The following is a 17864-nucleotide window of genomic DNA, read 5'->3' as shown; positions in this document are numbered from 1 at the left end:
AATTATCATAATCTTTGAAATCCTTTTGGTGTGGACAGAGAAAAACAACAAGTTTGTTGAAAGAGACAATAGACAAACTGATAGTAGAGAAACTCGATGCAAAAACCCTAATCTCTGGCTCCAACACGTTCCGAATAGCCGATCTTGGTTGTGCAACTGGACCAAACACATTCTTTTTCGTTGACGACATCATCAGATCCGTTGAAACCAACTTACGACAATCAAACTTCTCAAAACCAGAGTTTCTTGTCTACTTCAACGACCTCCCTGAAAACGACTTCAACACTCTCTTCACTTCTCTCCCTCAAGACCGGAGTTACCTCGCTGTCGGGGTCCCGGGTTCGTTCTACGGTCGTGTTCTTCCTCAATCCTCCGTTCATATCGTAGTGACGGTTGGGGCTACACACTGGCTTTCAAGTGTTCCAAAGGAAGTGGTGGACAAAAGCTCCAAGGCGTGGAATAAAGGCAAGGTTCACTACTCAAATGCGGCCGAGGAAGTGGTGAAGGCTTATGAAAGGCAGCTTGGTCGGGACATGGGGAAGTTTCTAGAAGCTAGGGCTAAAGAACTAGTGAGTGGTGGTCTTTTGGTTATTGGAATGTGTGGGATTCCTAGAGGACTGCCTTTCTCCAATCTTGCCGATAGTGTCATGTATACATCCATGGCTGAAGTTCTCATTCAAATGCAATCCCAGGTAATGTAAAGAAACAATGTCTCATAACTAAGTTATAACGTATATATCTTTCTCTTGTTTATTTTTATTTATATATGTGTTTGTTGAGTGTGGTGAAATTGGCATGTAGGGTTTGATCACGGAAGAGCAAGTTGATACATTCAACATACCTATCTACTCAGCATCGCCAGAGGAGGTAACATTCTTGGTAGAGAAAAATGGATGCTTCATAGTGGAATCTATAGAGCTGATGAACCCTGCTGCCTGGCTCAAACGGGCAGTGAACGTGGAGGATGTGAGGCAATGGATGATTTGCATAAAGGCCACAATGGGATCTCTCTTCATCAACCATTTTGGTGACCATATCCTCGATGTTTTTTTCGACCGTCTCACTGAAAAACTTGTTGGACTTACTGAGAAGATTGAATCTAGCTACCGTGAGAAGCTCATGTTGTTCTTTGCGTTGAAACGAAAATGAATAAATTATTTGGCAAGTATTTGGCACTAGTGTTTATAAAAAGTTTATTTGTATGTTTTGTGTATTTTGGTTTATTGGTTTTGATCGGTTGAATACGGTCGAGAAAATTGTATTTTGTTATTCCGTTCAAAACTAAAATAATACCTTCATGTTCATTACGCACGAAAAATTCATTAAAAACTTAATCAATAGTTTTGGTATTGTTTTTGGAATCCATTTGGTGAGAACTAAAGAAAAAATTATATTTTGTAACTTTTGTCCACACAAAATTGATGTAACAATCCCCTTTTTAATAAAAGGGAAGTACACAACTTAAGTTTTGTAGACTTTATAAAAAATATAAATGGTTACAAATGCATACTAATAGGTTATATATAAGATATACATTAATCATGTACTCTTCATAAGATAACTCTTTATATATAGATAATAAATAATAAATCCATAAATCGTGGAGTATATAGATAATAAATAATAAATCCATAAATCGTGGAGCAAATATATCATGAAGATCACAACATAGTTATTTCAAATAATCTTCTTTTTAATAAAAGAAAAGTACATAACATAGTTTATATTATTTATATTATAATATAAAATAAAGAGAAGTACACAATATAGTTTATATTATAGTGATTAAATTATATTATTTAATTTAAAATTATAATCGCGGAGTTATTTCAAATGATCTCCTTTTTAATAAAAAGAAGTACACAATATAGTTTTTGTAGACTTTATATTTTTAATTAATTATAAATGATTACAAATAGGTTATAGATAGGTTATAGATTAATTCATATATTAATGGTTACACCTAAATATTGGGTGCAACCTTAATTGAAGATATTCCAAATTGATAATTGATATATTAATGGTAATAAATAAAATCATGGATCTTTTAAACTATATTTTTAGAAGATTTTAGTTATATATCAAGTTGTTTCCAAAGATCTTTAAACACAATATTAGAAATTTACTTTCCACAGATTTTTTTGATAAACCATAACGTTCAATAAAAATTAGGACCATGCTAAGGCACCGATTGAATTTTGTTTTTATATTATAATTTTAAGACTTACAAACTCAAGCACGAGTTAAATTTTTATATACTCTAGCACGGAAGCTGCTGGACACACTCTAGCACGGATTAATAATTTTATATACTCTAACACGGGTTAAAATTAACAATATAAGACTTACATAATACATTTACATTTCATGAATAATATTTACAATAAAAATTATTTGCATGAGTTGCATCCAAATAATATTATATACAATTACATATATAATATTTTAAAAATAATAAAATGTATTTCAACCCGTGCTGTAGCACGGGTCCAAATCTAGTATTCATGTATTTAGTGAATAATTAATTAATTATCGACTAATTAGTTAGGTGATCGAAAGTAACTAATATGTAAGTTAGAGAGTTGTATTTGTTGTCGGTCTACCTTATATTCAGATCCGAACTCTATATTATGTTTGTATAAGTTGTAAATGCCAACAAAATAATGAGTGGTCCATGACAAGAAAAATGTGTAGGTGTGGTCCAAAATATATTTATAAATGAGTACATTATATCAGTATGAGTAGTCTAATATACAGCTAGTAAATTTGTTTATTTATTTATTATTATTATTATATATAATTAAGGATAATAATTATGCATCATATATATTTGATTAATGGCTGAGAGTGAAAAGATAAATGGCTATTGTGTGAAATAGAAAAAATTTGTTGCTTCAAAAAGTAAAAGCATTTTTTCACCTTACAAATAATAACAGATGCAAGTGTGGTGGTTAAATTTCTATTAAATCACAATGTTGCACCAATTATTTAGTGAAAACATATATTTATTTTTATCTGAATCGTATGTAACAAACTAACAATAAACGGGAAAAAAACTTAAAAATATCTCATCTAGTTTTTATTTGGACAAATAATACCTCATCTTTTTTGATTGGAAAAATAATACCTCATTTAATTAATCAATGTAGATTAATACCTCAACTTATAAATGTTGTAAGTTTTATACCTAGCACGAGTGTTATTATTTGAGAATTACAATTTTGACCTTAAAAATAATTTTCTGTTTTAAATAAAATAGAAAAAATAAAAAAGGAAAAAAAAATGTTTGACTCGACGATGGAGACCACATCGGATGTGGCTGACTCAGCAGTGGTAGCTTACGAGGACGAGAGCTAGGTCTTATACACGTTTTCTCCTCTGGTCACGATTCTTAGATGATGGTGAAGGTGAAGAGACTTGACTCTAACTCGCAGGTTGCCAGAATTATCACCGTCACAAGCTGAAACAAAAACCCAGAAATTTTTATTTTCATGATTTGTTTCCATTAAGAACCACCGACAATAACAAAGATTTAAGCTTTGGGAAAACTGGACATACCCATACAACAAAACCGAACTCAAATTGGACAAATCGCTACATACCTACAATCATATATATTTATCTTCTGTTTTATGTCTACAATTGTTAGATTTATAAATTTTAGTAGAATTCCGACATCTTGTTTATGTGTCTTTCCTCTTCAAATTGAAAGAGAAAACAATCCCATGGAGAATTTTTATGAAATCTAATTAGGACNTTTTTTCTTTTTTTCTTTTTTTTTTTTTTTTTTTTTTTCTTTTTTTTTTTCTGTTTTATAAATTTTATCTAAAATAAATATATTAAACTTTGTTTTAAAGGTTAAAATTGTAATTCTCAAATAATAACACACGTGCTAGATATAAAACTTACAACATTTAGAAGTTGAGGTATTAATCAACATTGATTAATTAAATGAAGTATTATTTTTCCAACCAAAAAAGATGAGGTATTATTTGTCCAAATAAAAATTAGATGAGGTATTTTTAAGCTTTTTTTCCCAACAATAAACACGTGAATGACAGACATTAGACTAAAGAAGCTATGAGAGGATCATATTATACATCCTAGCCTCATAGGCCTATTACACTTATTGTTGAGAGTCAACTATAGGTTGTATGACTTTGATTAATATATTTATGGCATCTTTGTTTTAACAAATATACACATTCAGTTATCATCTTACAATGTGATTTGTCCCTTTTAAGGAATCTTGTCCCCCAAAAATCAAGTCAGGCAAAACAACATAATAAAAATAAATCACATTTAAGCAAGAAAAAACCTAATATATAAATGTTTTTCAATATAAATATGATATACAAAAATTACTATATTTGATATCATATTTTGTTTTAACAGTCTCAATTTGCTAAGCTTTCATTAATCCCAAAATTATATAATCAAAGGCACTACAGTTTTGTTATAACAATCTCAATTTGAAACGAAAACTGGCCGTAAACTTCCGACAGGACCATATGACAGTTACCTCCTACGGCTTAGCGGAAACGCCGGTAAATAACGGCTTCTAGTTTTGGCCAATTGGCTTTTGGTCGGTTTTACCGGTTTGTTTTCGGTTAGTGTCTTATACGAGAAAACAAATGATATGTATACAGTATTATGTAATTGAGTAGTGAAAACATAGTAAAGAAAGCTACACAATATAATACATACAAATTGATGAGTTCACTTCTATCCATTATCCAAACACATCTCAAACCATCGTAGCAATATAATATAATCATACATACATAATTTTTTTATATATATAATAATTTTATCATACATAATTTGTAAAAGCTATTTTTCAAGAAATACTATGGCTCGTCAGCTATGTCTTCATGATTAAACTGATTATGTTTAACTCATCCCAAATATTACGAGTTTTACGAGATGATATTATAGCTTTTTGAGGAGGTACAATACCCCAAAGGCCACCAAGGTTATCATCACCCACCCAGCGATGCTTATCGCTAACGTAATAGCAATATTCCTTTTTGCTTAATTTGTTCTTCTCATCAACAATTTTTCTGTGTCTTGTGTAGTACTAGTTTATATGTTCATGATCTTATTATATTATGTGACGTATTGTATCCTTAGTAAAATGGTATTTAAAGTTACACAAAGCTTGACTATGTCTAATTATATTCATCACATGATGATGACATATGTTTCGAACAATAACTTTGGAAAACTTTCTATTGTTTTTCGTTTATATATCTTGATGCCTTACGAAATCTTTCTTGACTTAACAGTACACAGCTTAAAAACTGGCGATTCACAACGTTCTTGTAGATATCATATGCAATGCACTCCTACTCGATCGAGTCATTTTCACAAAGACACCAAATACCAAATTTTTTGTCTCTCAACAAATCCATCACTAAATCGTGTGGCGTTGAGATCCTTTGTCAATATATATGCTTATCGTTTATACTTTGTAATATATCTTATTCAAAGAAATACAAATTCTCGTTATCAGAGCATCCACATTAGTTGAGATACCCTAATGGTATCTCACAAATATAATACTAATAGTCCCAATATATTATAATTAAAGAATTAAATTTCAAATCAACAACAAATTTGAAGTAATCTTAAGTACTTTACAAATATCATCAAAGTATTTCATGTTTTATATATCGCTTCTCTTTTTTGAAAACTAATTATTAAAGAAGAATATAAGATGATTACACTGAACACATCCTCAATTAGGTATTACAACTTTGTTATACTCCCTCCGTTTCATAATATAGGATGTTTAGAGAATAATTTTTGTTTCATAATATAGGATGTTTCCAACTTTCTATGCAACTTTTATATTAAATTTATATTTAATATTATGCAGACTTGTTTATGATTGGTTAAACTTTTTAAAAGTAATTATTTTTTAATATGCGTGTTTCCACTAAAATATCATATATTTTGAAACAGAGTGAGTAAGATTTAAGTACGCTTTTTACAGAAGAACCTAAGGCAAGAACCACCAAACCTAAAACAACCCCGCCAGCGGTGCCTATCCCAAAAAACACCAGCAAACCCATTTTCTGTTACTTGTTCCTCACTGACAATTTTTTATGTATTTTGTGTGTGTTATGATGATCTTATTATTATCCAAATGTTGGAAGTACTCATAGCAACATATAAAAGTGGTATTTTATAATCAAATTTGATCTTAACTTTGATATTAATCAGATCATAAGATGTGTGTCTAATATATCTAATATTAAATAGATTGTGATATATGTATGTCATAAACTAATTTAGTCACAACATATCTTTAAGTATATCTAATATTAATAGATTGTGACAATTGTCAAAGAATTTCCTCAAAACTTATAATGATAAAAAAGTAATTTATATATGTATCTAAGAGAATTTAATTTATATATATATATATATGAATCTAATTAAAATAAATAATTAAATACACCAAAATCAGTGATTTAATGGTGAAAACATATGTTTTTAATCTACCCCTATCGACATCGTCAAAACCATTTTCCCTTAGGCCATTTTTAACGCCATAACACTTGCTATGTTCTTGGGCTTTTTAAAATTGTAAAATATTGAACAGTGGGCTTAGATCAGAAAAACTGATCTTATTTGAGAACTGTTTTTATGTTGTTCTTGTGCTACGTCTGCTATTTTCATTGGACATATTTTTTGGTCGGTGGAGAGATTTCTCTCGTTTCTTCGGTATTGTCGACCTTGATTTTTTTTCTTTCTCTCCCAACGGCGAAACGGCGACTTTCTTCCCTTCGATATTGTGCCGATCTCATCTCCGCTGTCTCCTCGTCGAAGCCCAGTGATTCCTCTGTCTCATCGGCAATCTCTTCGTCTACTTTGTCTCCGTCGACGACGACGAGAGAAGCTGATGATGAGTATTCTTGCAGTTATGACACAAGAAGCTGATGATGTTTTACAAGAAAGTGACGACGAGAGAAGCTGATGATGGGAATGGATGGACTGTGATGCTCGATTACAGTTTACTGCTTTAAGCTAGTGATCAGTAGTGGGTTTGATTGAATTTAGCTAGAATCCTTGTGATGTTTAATCGATTACAGTTTACTGCATTAAGTTAGTGTCCCTAATGTTTGATCGGTTTCTTGGTTTTGCCGTCTGATTTCTTATGTGTTCAATAGGTAGTGAACTCAATGAGTGGCAAATTTGATAGTGTTCTGAAGCTCTGATTTTGATGATGTTTAGCTAAAATTTCCTGTAATTTGGATCTGTTTGAATGTCTGTTGAATGTCTATTTAACATAAAGCTGAGAATTTGAAGCTATACCATGGTAGTTAAAATTGTGATGATTGTATTTGCAGTAGTTAAATTAAGATCACGAAGCTATACCATGGTAGTTAAATTAAGATCACGAAGCTATAGGTTTGTTCCTTTCTTTCTTTCTTTTGCCTGGTGAAACAACGATATAGGTTTGTGTCTGTGGCTGTGTGTTCCAAACCAGGACAATGACTCATATATTTTCAAGGACGTACGAAAACATCAAGGTTTAGCACTGAGAGGGAGGGGACTTATCTTGTAAGTTTGTTGTTGTCAGGACAGTGATGTGTGGTTTGGTTGAAAACACACAACTTATTCATTGGCCACATTTTCAATTTTCTATTAATTTGACGGTGATGTGTGCTTTGGTTGTTTTTTTCCCAGGTGGTGATCGATGTCTTGCAAACTCTAAAGGAGGTGTCTCTGAAGATCTAGTAGGTGTTTCTTAGTTGAGCACTTTGATCCCAGTTGATCTTTATATATCCTAGTCTTCTTAGCTTCTATCATGTTGTTAGTCGAAGCTTTTAAAATGCCAATGACAAGAGACTGCATCTGCCCCCAGGTATGAAGTTTAGAAAACAAGCCTTAATTACCGTATCATCGAATACTTATATGTATTTACGTTATTGGTTGTCTTTCTTTTTCAGTGATAGGCTTCCTGCTAATTCCAATTCTGACACGACTAGTGATCCTGGTGTTGTGACTTGTAACTAAGCTCAATCGTCAGGTCAGGCAAGTTAGACTCATTTACTCACAATCACTCAATAAATTCATTTCAATTCCCCATCCATATGTGAGACTGAAGATCACGAAGCTATACCATGGTACTTATTCTTCTTGTTTTTACAATGGGATTTAAGAATTTGATGAAGTACCCATGACTTCACACAAGTTGTTGTATTTTCTTGTTTGTATCTGTTTCATGTTTTGGTATTAGTTCTCTTATTAGGATTCATTTGTGACTTTCATTGAAAGTTATACAATTTGAAATTTATATTATTTGCAATTTACAATTTAAATGTTATTTTTTAAAGTTTTTAAAATTGTAATATGTTTAAGAATATTTTATTATTAAATCTAATGATCTTAAACATGTTCTCCCTATAACTAACCTTTTAGTAAAAGTTCTTAACAACTGATCTTAGATTATTTTCTTAATATATATAATCTAAGAACACTAAAAAGTGTTATCCCTTTAAAGATGGCCTTACTGCTACTTGTTCTTCTAGTCAACAATTTTTTTTGTGTCTTTATGTTTTATGATTTTTTATTAATAAAAAAGGTTCGATGTACCCAATATTAATACAAACACTTATAAAGTGGTTCATTAGTATAATTAAACTAGGTAGTAACCTGTGCTACTATACGGGATAAAAAAAATTCATATAAAATTTAAATTCAGAAATGACTAAGAATTATATTAATCTGGGTGCTATAGCACATGTGCGTTATTTTTATGTAAATTAAAAAGAAAATAAACCTAGTCGTGTTTACTTAGGAACAGGAAATACATCTCGTCCTATCCCTTCACGTCCCAACCCAACCCCTCTCGTCCCGTCTCATCTCGTCTCGTTCCGTTTCATCACGTATCCATCACAACTTTTTGTATTATGTTTGTTATCTTTTAAATAATTACTCGTTAGACAATATTTACCAAAAGATATTAGATAAAAAGTTATTTGGGATATCAGAGTTCTCTCTTGCATATTTTGTTATTTAGTTAGTTGAAATTATCTAAAAAATTATAATTTTCAAAAACTATATAATTGTTTTCAAAAATACCAAAATTTTTAAAGTGCCTGTTCCAAAGTGGTTAATTACTTGTCGCATAATCAATCTTTATCCAAATAAGTGAAATCTTGACACTTGAATTTATCTACCTATATTTTTTAATTTCGTATTTTAATCTATTGTTTTTCATTATTCGAATTACCTGTTTCAGTTTACATATACTATTTCTCATCTTAATACGACAAAAAACTAGATTTTTCTCAAAATTAAATTATTGTTTCTTAAAGTATATGTACTTAATTAGTAAATTAAATTAATTCAAAATATACTGTTCAAACATATATTTAGCCAAATAATAGACCTTTTTAGGTCGTAAAATCTTAATTGTATAATACTAATATTTTTCCATATATTAATTAACCACTCTTTACAGTGTTTTGTAATATTTTGGTGTATATGTAGAATACTGAATACCTCAATCCACCGAAAATAAACATGATCATCATCTTCATTAGCTGGAAAATACACAATTTTTTGCAATTCATCCATAATAATCAAGTATAGTCCGTGTTGTTGAAAATGTAAAGTAATTTTGTTACTGGGTGTTAAATCTCGTCCAGTCCCATGCCATCCCGTTATTTAGGTAATTAACTAAATAGGTTGAACTTTCTAAAAATTTTCCTTTTGTTGATACATTATATACAAAAAAATGATGATTTAACACTCTAAGAAATTTGCATACCATAAGCTAAGAAAATAAACTTTCCAAATGACCCATGAAAGAAAAAGTTAGCAGATAGAAGAAGGGCGATGAAAAGAATTAGCCAATTACGTTTTATAAAATTGGGCGTAATATATTTATAAACTTAAATTTATAAATTAAATTAAATGAAATTATAAATTATAAATTTATATTTAATTCTCAGTTATAAATTATAAATTTAATATAAATTAAATATAACTGAGCATATAAAGATAAATTTGTATAATTGTTACATTTATAAATTTATAATTTATAACTTAGAATTAAATATAAATTTATAAATTAAATATAACTGAGAACATATTTATATTTAAATCAAATTAATTTATATTTAAAAATTAAATGAAATATTTATAAACCTAAACCTTAAACCTTAAACTTTAGACTTTAAACATTTCATTTAACTGATCAATTTAAATTTATAAATATATTCTCAGTTATATTTAATTTATAAATTTATATTTAATTCTCAGTTATAAATTATAAACTTGTAATTTAAATATTAATTTATAAATTTATCAGTTATATTTGAGAGAAGAAGAAGAATCCTATGATTTTTATTTTTCCCCCAATTCAAATTCATTTAATTGGGACTTAGATACCTTATAGGTTTATAAAGATAAATTTGTGTGTTATTACTGAGTATTGTTGTGGGATCAGTTGGTTAAGTCCTATACTGTCTGTATCTGAGGATGCGGGTTCGACCCGCGGGAGTGAGAATTTCTACAATTTTTTTTGATTTCGATGGATGCTACCTTAAATTTATATCAATAACTTTGTATGATTCTTTTGAGAGTTGTTGTGGGATAAACTGGTTAACACCTATGCTAAACATGGAAGAGGTCGTGGGTTCGAACCTCTAGTGTGTGGATATTCCACAAATTTTTTTCGAAGAAAACAAAACGACGTCGTTTTTGCATTTTTGATGGCAGTCAATACACACGTTGACTCTGAGTCAGCATCTCTAACGGTTGATTTAATTCTGTTAACGTGGACTGTGAAATTGGCTCAATTTTGTGAGTATAGGTATGAAATTTGAAATGTCTTAGGGTACATGTATAAATTGGCACTCCTTATTTGTACAGGTAGCAATTCGCACTTTTGAAGTGTATACGGGTATGAAATAGCCCTTTTCCCCTCTCGAGAGACCCTAGTAGCCTGTGAATTTGCAAACCGTTCCGTGTCATACCCAGACTTAACTGTATACTTACCGGATTTTGTAAAATGCCAACCCGTGGAATCGGGTAGCTGAGTACTTCGTAGAGGGATAGCCCCTATCAGATCAACATCTTCCGGGGCGAAATGCTCCTTGAGTATATCCATACGCCAAGAATTTGTGTGACAATCAATTAAATGAGAGATTTTAAGAGAAGGATCCTTAAGAGGACCCTTACTGGTCGCTGGTCTTGGGGATTGAGCCGGTACCCAGGGGTCCGTCCATATCGAAATGGAGTCCCCCGAACCAACCCGTAAAATAAACCCTTTATTAACCAAAGATCTAGCGGAAATAATGCTTCTCCACCCATAAGAAGGAGAATAGGATCGTATCGGTTCCAAAGGATTGGAATTTCGATAGTACCTGCCTTTGAAAACCCGAGCAAACAAAGTATCTGGAGCCTCAATCAGCCGCCACAATTGCTTTGCCAACAAAGCCGTATTAAAAGCATCAACATTCCTGAAACCCAAGCCCCCCAATTGCTTACTGCAACAGAGCTTATCCCAAGCTAACCAATGCATCCCCCCAGACTGTCCTGAAGTACTCCACCAAAAATTTGCCACTGCACTCGTGAGTTTTGACGTTATTGTTTTCGGTAACCGGAAACACGACATTACAAAAGTCGGAACCGCCGTAGCGACAGACTTGATCATCACCTCTTTTCCCCCTTTAGAGAGAAGTTTCGCCGACCAACCCGTCTTTCGACCCTGAAGACGATCGCGAACAAAAGAGAAAACTTTTGTCTTGGACCCACCCAGACTCTCCGGTAATCCTAGATATGATCCCATTCCACCCAAATTCGTTATCCCCAAAACCCCGTGCATCTCCGTCAGTACAGCGTCATCCATCTTATGACCAAATTGGATTGAAGATTTAGCAAAATTAATTTGCTGGCCCGAGAATGCCTCATATTGTTTTAAGATATCCAAAATTACACCACATTGAGCCCTATCTACCTTGAAGAAAAATAGACTATCATCCGCAAATAACAAATGCGTAATTGGGGGACACTTATTCGCAACTTTAATCCCTGTAATTAGTTTATCCCGCTCTGCCTTCCGGATATTTGCCACTAAGACCTCTGTACACAAAATAAACAAATAAGGGGACAACGGATCACCCTGCCTTAAACCCCGCTCTGGGACAATCCTACCATTGGGTTGCCCATTAAGAAGGACCTTGTATTCAACAGAAGTTACACAAAACATAATTCTGGAAATCCACGTCTCCCCAAAGCTCATTTTCCGTAACAGAGCCTCTATAAAACCCCATTCCACCCGATCATACGCCTTACTCATATCTGTTTTGATTGCCATAAATTTACCTTTACAGGAAGGATTTATCCTCAAACCATGAAACATCTCCTGAGCAATAAGGATGTTATCCGAAATCAAACGCTGGAACAAAAGCGGATTGTGTTTCCGAAATAAGCTCAGGTAACACTACTTTTAACCGTTGACACATAATTTTTGAAATAAGCTTATACCCCACATTACACAGACTGATAGGCCGCATCTCCGCCATACACATAATAATTTTTGATTTATTATTACCATATCCGTTTTTATTATTTGTACTCTACTACCAATATTTTTTTTTTTGACATCTACTCTACAACCAATTATTGGACTAATATTCTAAATTTATTTGTTTCCAACTATTTAAGAATTTTGCAAGATTTCTGGATTTTTCAAATCCGTGGGTCAATTCAAATTTTTGTATTGGTTCAATACGTTTTTTTTTTCGTCTGAATAATTCATTTATATACTTAGTTAATTGTTTTACAAAAAACTCCCCCCCCCCTCCTTTTTTACAACCAAATCCCTCTTCCACAAAAAACAAAACAAGGATGCAAAACAATCATCTGCACGGGATATATCTTATCTCACCTTCAATCACAAAAACATTCCGACATGAAGACTTGATGAAGCCATTGGAGATACCCTGCTGCAACGTATGATTGGCATCGATCCTCTTTGGTTACACTTTGTGCTATAAGAAAAGCACCCTTGTTTGCACTTCTTTCTTCTTTGTGTAACCTCCAAAATGGGATATGTCCTAACTCCCCTAAAATTAACCCTGACTGAAATTTGAAGGATGGCCATGCGTCTGGTCTTAGAGTCGCTTCCAACAAATCATTTACCTCAAACGCAAAGATAACCCATGTGATCTTTAGGCTTCTCATACTTTCAATCGCCCACAAACAGCTTTGTAGTTCTGTTTCGCCTTTTGAACTCATATTAGTGAAAGCTCTGCGACTATGTAGTAAAACTGTTTCCGCATGGTTTCTGATCACCCACGCTGCTCCCCCCATGTTCTTTTCCTTATTCCAAGATGCCGCTATGTTGCATTTTAACCACGGCCTTTCTGGCGGCTTCCAGCTCACCCTCTTGGTTCTAACATCCTTACCTCCTCTCTGTTCTTCTTCCTATTCCGCTTGCTGAGCTATAAACCATTGAGACGTTTCCTCTCTCATTTTCTATAACAAGGGTTTTATATTGGTATTTCTCCCTTCAAAGACAAGATTGTTCCGACTTTTCCACAGAAACCAAAGCACACAGGGAATAGTTCGTTTTAGATTTCCTTCTCCTTTCGCACTCTTTGCTAACTCAAGAATATGAAATATATTCTGGTATATTGAAGAGGAAGAAAACCCATCTTCTAGACTGGGAGTGTAAGAAAGAGCCCATACCTGCCTTGCCAGCGGACATATAAAGAGAAGATGGTTGATTGATTCTTCCTCCATTCCACACATTTGGCATCACATATCCATTCTAATATCTTTTGTGGCCAATCTTTCTGCAACCGGAAGAGCCCCACTCAATGCCTTCCACATGAATATTTTGATTTTTGATGGAGCTTGGATTTTCCAAATCAGTTCCTTCAAAGGGAAGGTTGCCAAGGTTATTCCTGCCTGATCTCAACCTTATGGTCTTGCAATGCTCTCCAATACCCAGATCGTACAGAATACTCTCCACATTTATTGTGTTGCCAACACATATAATTAGATGAAGCCACGACCGGTTTTATCTTGCGAATGAGCTCGATATCTCTAGGGAAGAAATTTTCCTGTAGGCTCTCCAGATTCCAGGAATGCGATATGGGATCAATGAGCGCCTTAACTTTCAACTCCAGGTCCACTAAAATATTTTTCATCAAAGGGGCTCTCATTCTTCCATCCTTTAGCCATTGGCCTGTCCACACACTTGTATCTTCCCCATCCCCAATACAAACTTGCAATCCCTTCTCCAAGAGTACCCTCCCATGAAGGATACTTCGCCAAGCATAAGAAGGCCTAGACCCTAGATTCGCATTTAGAATCTGGCTATTTTCATAGTACCTGCTCTTCATAAAGCGAGAAAACAAATAATTTGGATAATGAAGCATTCTCCACGCCTGTTTTGCCAAAAGAGCCTGATTGAAAACCTCTATATCTTTAAATCCCATACCTCCTTGGTCTATTGATAGGCACATCTTATCCCACGCAATCCAATGGATTTTCCTCTGATTCTCAATAGCTCTCCACCAGAATTTTGCCATGGCACTGGAGAGAGTTGAAACAGTTGCTTTAGGAAATTTAAAGCATGACATGGCATACACCGGCATAGCCATAGCAACTGATTTAATGAGGACCTCCTTCCCGCCTTGAGAGAGTGTTCTAGCAAACCACCCCGAAAATCTATTTTTTAACCTGTCATGAATGTACTCCAGCATTTCTGCTTTTGACCCACTAAAGCATTCAGGAAGTCCTAGATAAGTACCTGCTCCCCCTTCATTGACAATCTTCATCTTGGACTTAATCTGCCCTCTTACGTTTTCTCCCATCTTTGCCCCAAAAGTAATAGAAGACTTATCATAGTTGATCACTTGTCTTGTGGGTCTTCCGTATCTCTCCAATACTGATAGGAGTGCTTGACACTGATCCTCTTCTGCCTTACAAACGAATAAACTATCATCTGCGAACAAGAGATGATGAATAGAGGGACCTTGATTCGAGAACTGTATACCACTTATTTTACCCTCCTCTTCTGTCTTATTCAGCAAATGTGTCAATCCTTCTGTACAGAGCAAAAAAAGAAATGGAGAAAGAGGATCCCCTTGCCTTAAACCTCTCTCCGGAGTTACCATTCCAAAAGCTTGACAATTGATCAACACTGTATATGAAACAGATGTAACACATACCATTATCCACTCAATCCATCTTTCATGGAATCCTAGAGCCACCAGCAACGCCTTAAGATAACTCCATATACCCTGTCATATGCTTTAGACATATCGGTCTTGATGGCCATGAAATTTTTTGAGGTATCCTCATGCGTCCTCAAGCTATGGAACACCTCATGAGCTATGATTATGTTATCTGAAATTAATCTCTCTGGTACGAAGGCAGATTGATTCGGCGAGACAATTTTGTCGAGCAGAGGCTTTAGTCTTCCTGCCATAATCTTGGAAATGATCTTATACATTGCCGAACACAGACTAATAGGCCTCAAGTCTGTCATGGAAGAAGAGATTAGCTTCTTGGGAATCAGACACAACTGAGTGAAATTCCACTCCTTCTCAAAATCTCCCTCTCTGAAAAACCTCATAACTTCTTTTGTAACTTGCTCCCCCACTATATCCCAATATTGCTGATAGAACAGAGCTGTCATGCCATCAGCACCCGGAGCCTTTGAAGGTTTAATCGCAAAGACCGCTAGCCTCACTTCCTCTTTTGATACTTCAGCTATCAGAGAGTTATTCATTTCAAGGGTGACTCGCGGTTCAAACTCATGAAAGAACTGATGGTCCTCTTCTGATGGATACGACGATGCAAAAAGCTTCTGGAAATATCTACCTGCAACGTCTCCCTTAGATGGCTCAGATTTATGGCTCCTACCTTCCTCATCAAGAAGTTCAACCAAGGCATTTTTATTCCTCTCGGCTTTAACCGAACTATGAAAATACTTGGTGTTTTTATCCCCAGAGTGCATCCATTTCTGCTTAGTTTTCTGCGCCCAGTAACTCTCTTCCTCCTTATGTGCCAGCACCATATCCCTCTTAAGCCTTGCCATCCTCGGGAACGAGGGGGAACGAGAAGCATGCTCAACCTCAATCTCACCTTGAATCTGATTGATTTTGATCTATGAATTCGTTCCATTCTCTCGTTTCCATTTGTTAAGGGCTTTCCTACAACGTCTTAGCCTCTCTGACACTCTCTGGCAAGATTCGAAGAAGAGGATTCCCAAGCTTGCTGTATTGACTCCTTAACAAGGGGCTTATGAAGCATTCTCTTATCGAACCTGAAAGATCCTTGATAAGTATCTTGGGATGACACTAACTGCACCAAAACAGGTCTATGATCCGATCCTTTCTTTTCTAGGAAAGCTTGGTTTGAGGCAGGGAACTTATGATTCCAAGCTTTGTTTCCAAAACACTGATCCAATTTACACTGAATCCACAGATCACCTCTCCTTCCTCCCCAAGTAAACGCATTAACCGTACTGTTCAGCTCAACCAAACCACAACCTTGATCATGTTAGCAAATTCCACAAAAGATGCTTCACTTCTTCGAGGGCCCCCCAACTTCTCTCCATTATGTAGTATGTCGTTAAAATCCCCTATCATACACCATTCTCTTTTTCTTTGGGACCCCACTCTAGTCAATCTCTCCCATACCTCCTTTCTAAGGCTACTATTAGGATGACCATATATACAAGAGAGGAAAAAGACCGCTCCTTCCATATTTACTTGGAGATCCAAAATATTCTTATCTACACTTAAAACCACGACATTCACACCCTTTTTCCAAAAAACTGCTAGTCCACCACATCTCCCCACCGGATTCACCGTATATACCTTCTCATAGCCAAGCCATTCTTGAATATCTACAAGTGCATTTCTACCGTTCATTGTCTCCATGAGAAACATTATCTCAGGAAAATGCTTTTTACGTATTTCCATGAGACGTTGAACTGTCAAGTCTTGAGGCCTTCTCCTCCCCCCTCCTCGTCCAGACTTTGTCCCGGAAGGGCCAGCTTCATGAAAGCCAACCACATAAGCCGTTGGACTAGTCTGCAACTCAGAAGAAGACATAGCATAATCCACCAAACCTAACCCTTCCTCAACCTCTCCTCCACAGATGGCAGAAACTCTGTTCCTCTCAGCCTGGAACGCATTTACCATTAACTTCTCATTTCCACTCACCGGGTTCTTCATTATGGACGAAACCTCTGCAGACTCATACCCAAAAACTAACCCTTTCCCTTTGCTATAATCTGAGGAGACGATAGGAGTCGGCTCTAACCTGAGAACCGTTTTCTGGATAATCGGATCCTTTTCTGCTTCTGCTACCGATTTCCTCACTTTCTCAATTCTGAGCTCTTTATCCTCCGTTGTACCTATCCTTAGGTATTGCCTCATCCCTTTTAGAACATCAGGGGCTATCCGCGGCCTTCCTAACAGAGGGTGGATCCCCACATTAGTCTTTTGTTCAGAAAATAAATCAAATCACCCGTCTTAGTTTTTTTTTTTTAAAAGACAGTTCGTATTAAAGAGGTTAGGATTACAAAAAATATTTCTTTTCAAAAATCAAAATTGATGGTTTCCAGATTATTCCATTAACCGTTCAAATACTTTACATATTTTGTTTAAGTTATTTAAGTTTTTTTTTTTTTTTTTGACAACTATTAATTTAAATTATCATACAAAATTTCTTAAATTTGCATCACATTCAATAGATTAATAATAAATATTTGAAAACTAAAAAAGAAATATGGTTATTCTATTCTTATGATCATATTGTTTTGTGGAAAAAGGAATGTAATTAATCATAATAAAGATTGTTATATTCTTATGATC

The 17864-nt window shown here is 34.3% G+C and overlaps 2 protein-coding genes and 1 long non-coding RNA gene across 3 annotated transcripts in view; all 3 read left to right on the top strand.

Annotated features, from left to right (window-relative positions):
* LOC104789686 (probable S-adenosylmethionine-dependent methyltransferase At5g37990) overlaps positions 1-184 on the top strand; it is a 5362-nt gene extending 5178 nt beyond the window's left edge. The window contains exon 3 of the mRNA XM_019245405.1: positions 39-184. Within this exon, the coding sequence (XP_019100950.1) occupies positions 39-184 (146 nt within the window). The remainder of the gene's footprint in view (positions 1-38) is intronic.
* On the top strand, positions 54-1157 carry LOC109132990 (probable S-adenosylmethionine-dependent methyltransferase At5g37990). Its single transcript, XM_019245508.1, has 2 exons — positions 54-692; positions 802-1157. The coding sequence occupies exons 1-2, from the start codon at positions 534-536 to the stop codon at positions 1147-1149; spliced, it is 507 nt and encodes a 168-aa protein (XP_019101053.1). The 5' UTR covers positions 54-533; the 3' UTR covers positions 1150-1157.
* Positions 6697-8313, top strand: LOC104787831. Its single transcript, XR_768044.2, has 3 exons — positions 6697-7572; positions 7699-7876; positions 7962-8313. It is a non-coding gene; the product is annotated as an uncharacterized LOC104787831 (long non-coding RNA).

Source organism: Camelina sativa, chromosome 5 (genome assembly GCF_000633955.1).
Source record: "Camelina sativa cultivar DH55 chromosome 5, Cs, whole genome shotgun sequence".
Classification (NCBI taxonomy): domain Eukaryota; kingdom Viridiplantae; phylum Streptophyta; class Magnoliopsida; order Brassicales; family Brassicaceae; genus Camelina; species Camelina sativa.
Note: the sequence above shows the minus strand (reverse complement) of the source record. Positions and strands in the feature narration are given on the sequence as shown.

Coding starts and splice junctions, on each gene's coding strand:
- LOC109132990 (XM_019245508.1), top strand. CDS start 534: ATGGGGAAGTTTCTAGAAGCTAGGGCTAAAGAACTAGTGAGTGGTGGT. Junction 693..801: donor TCATTCAAATGCAATCCCAG/GTAATGTAAAGA, acceptor ATTGGCATGTAG/GGTTTGATCACGGAAGAGCA.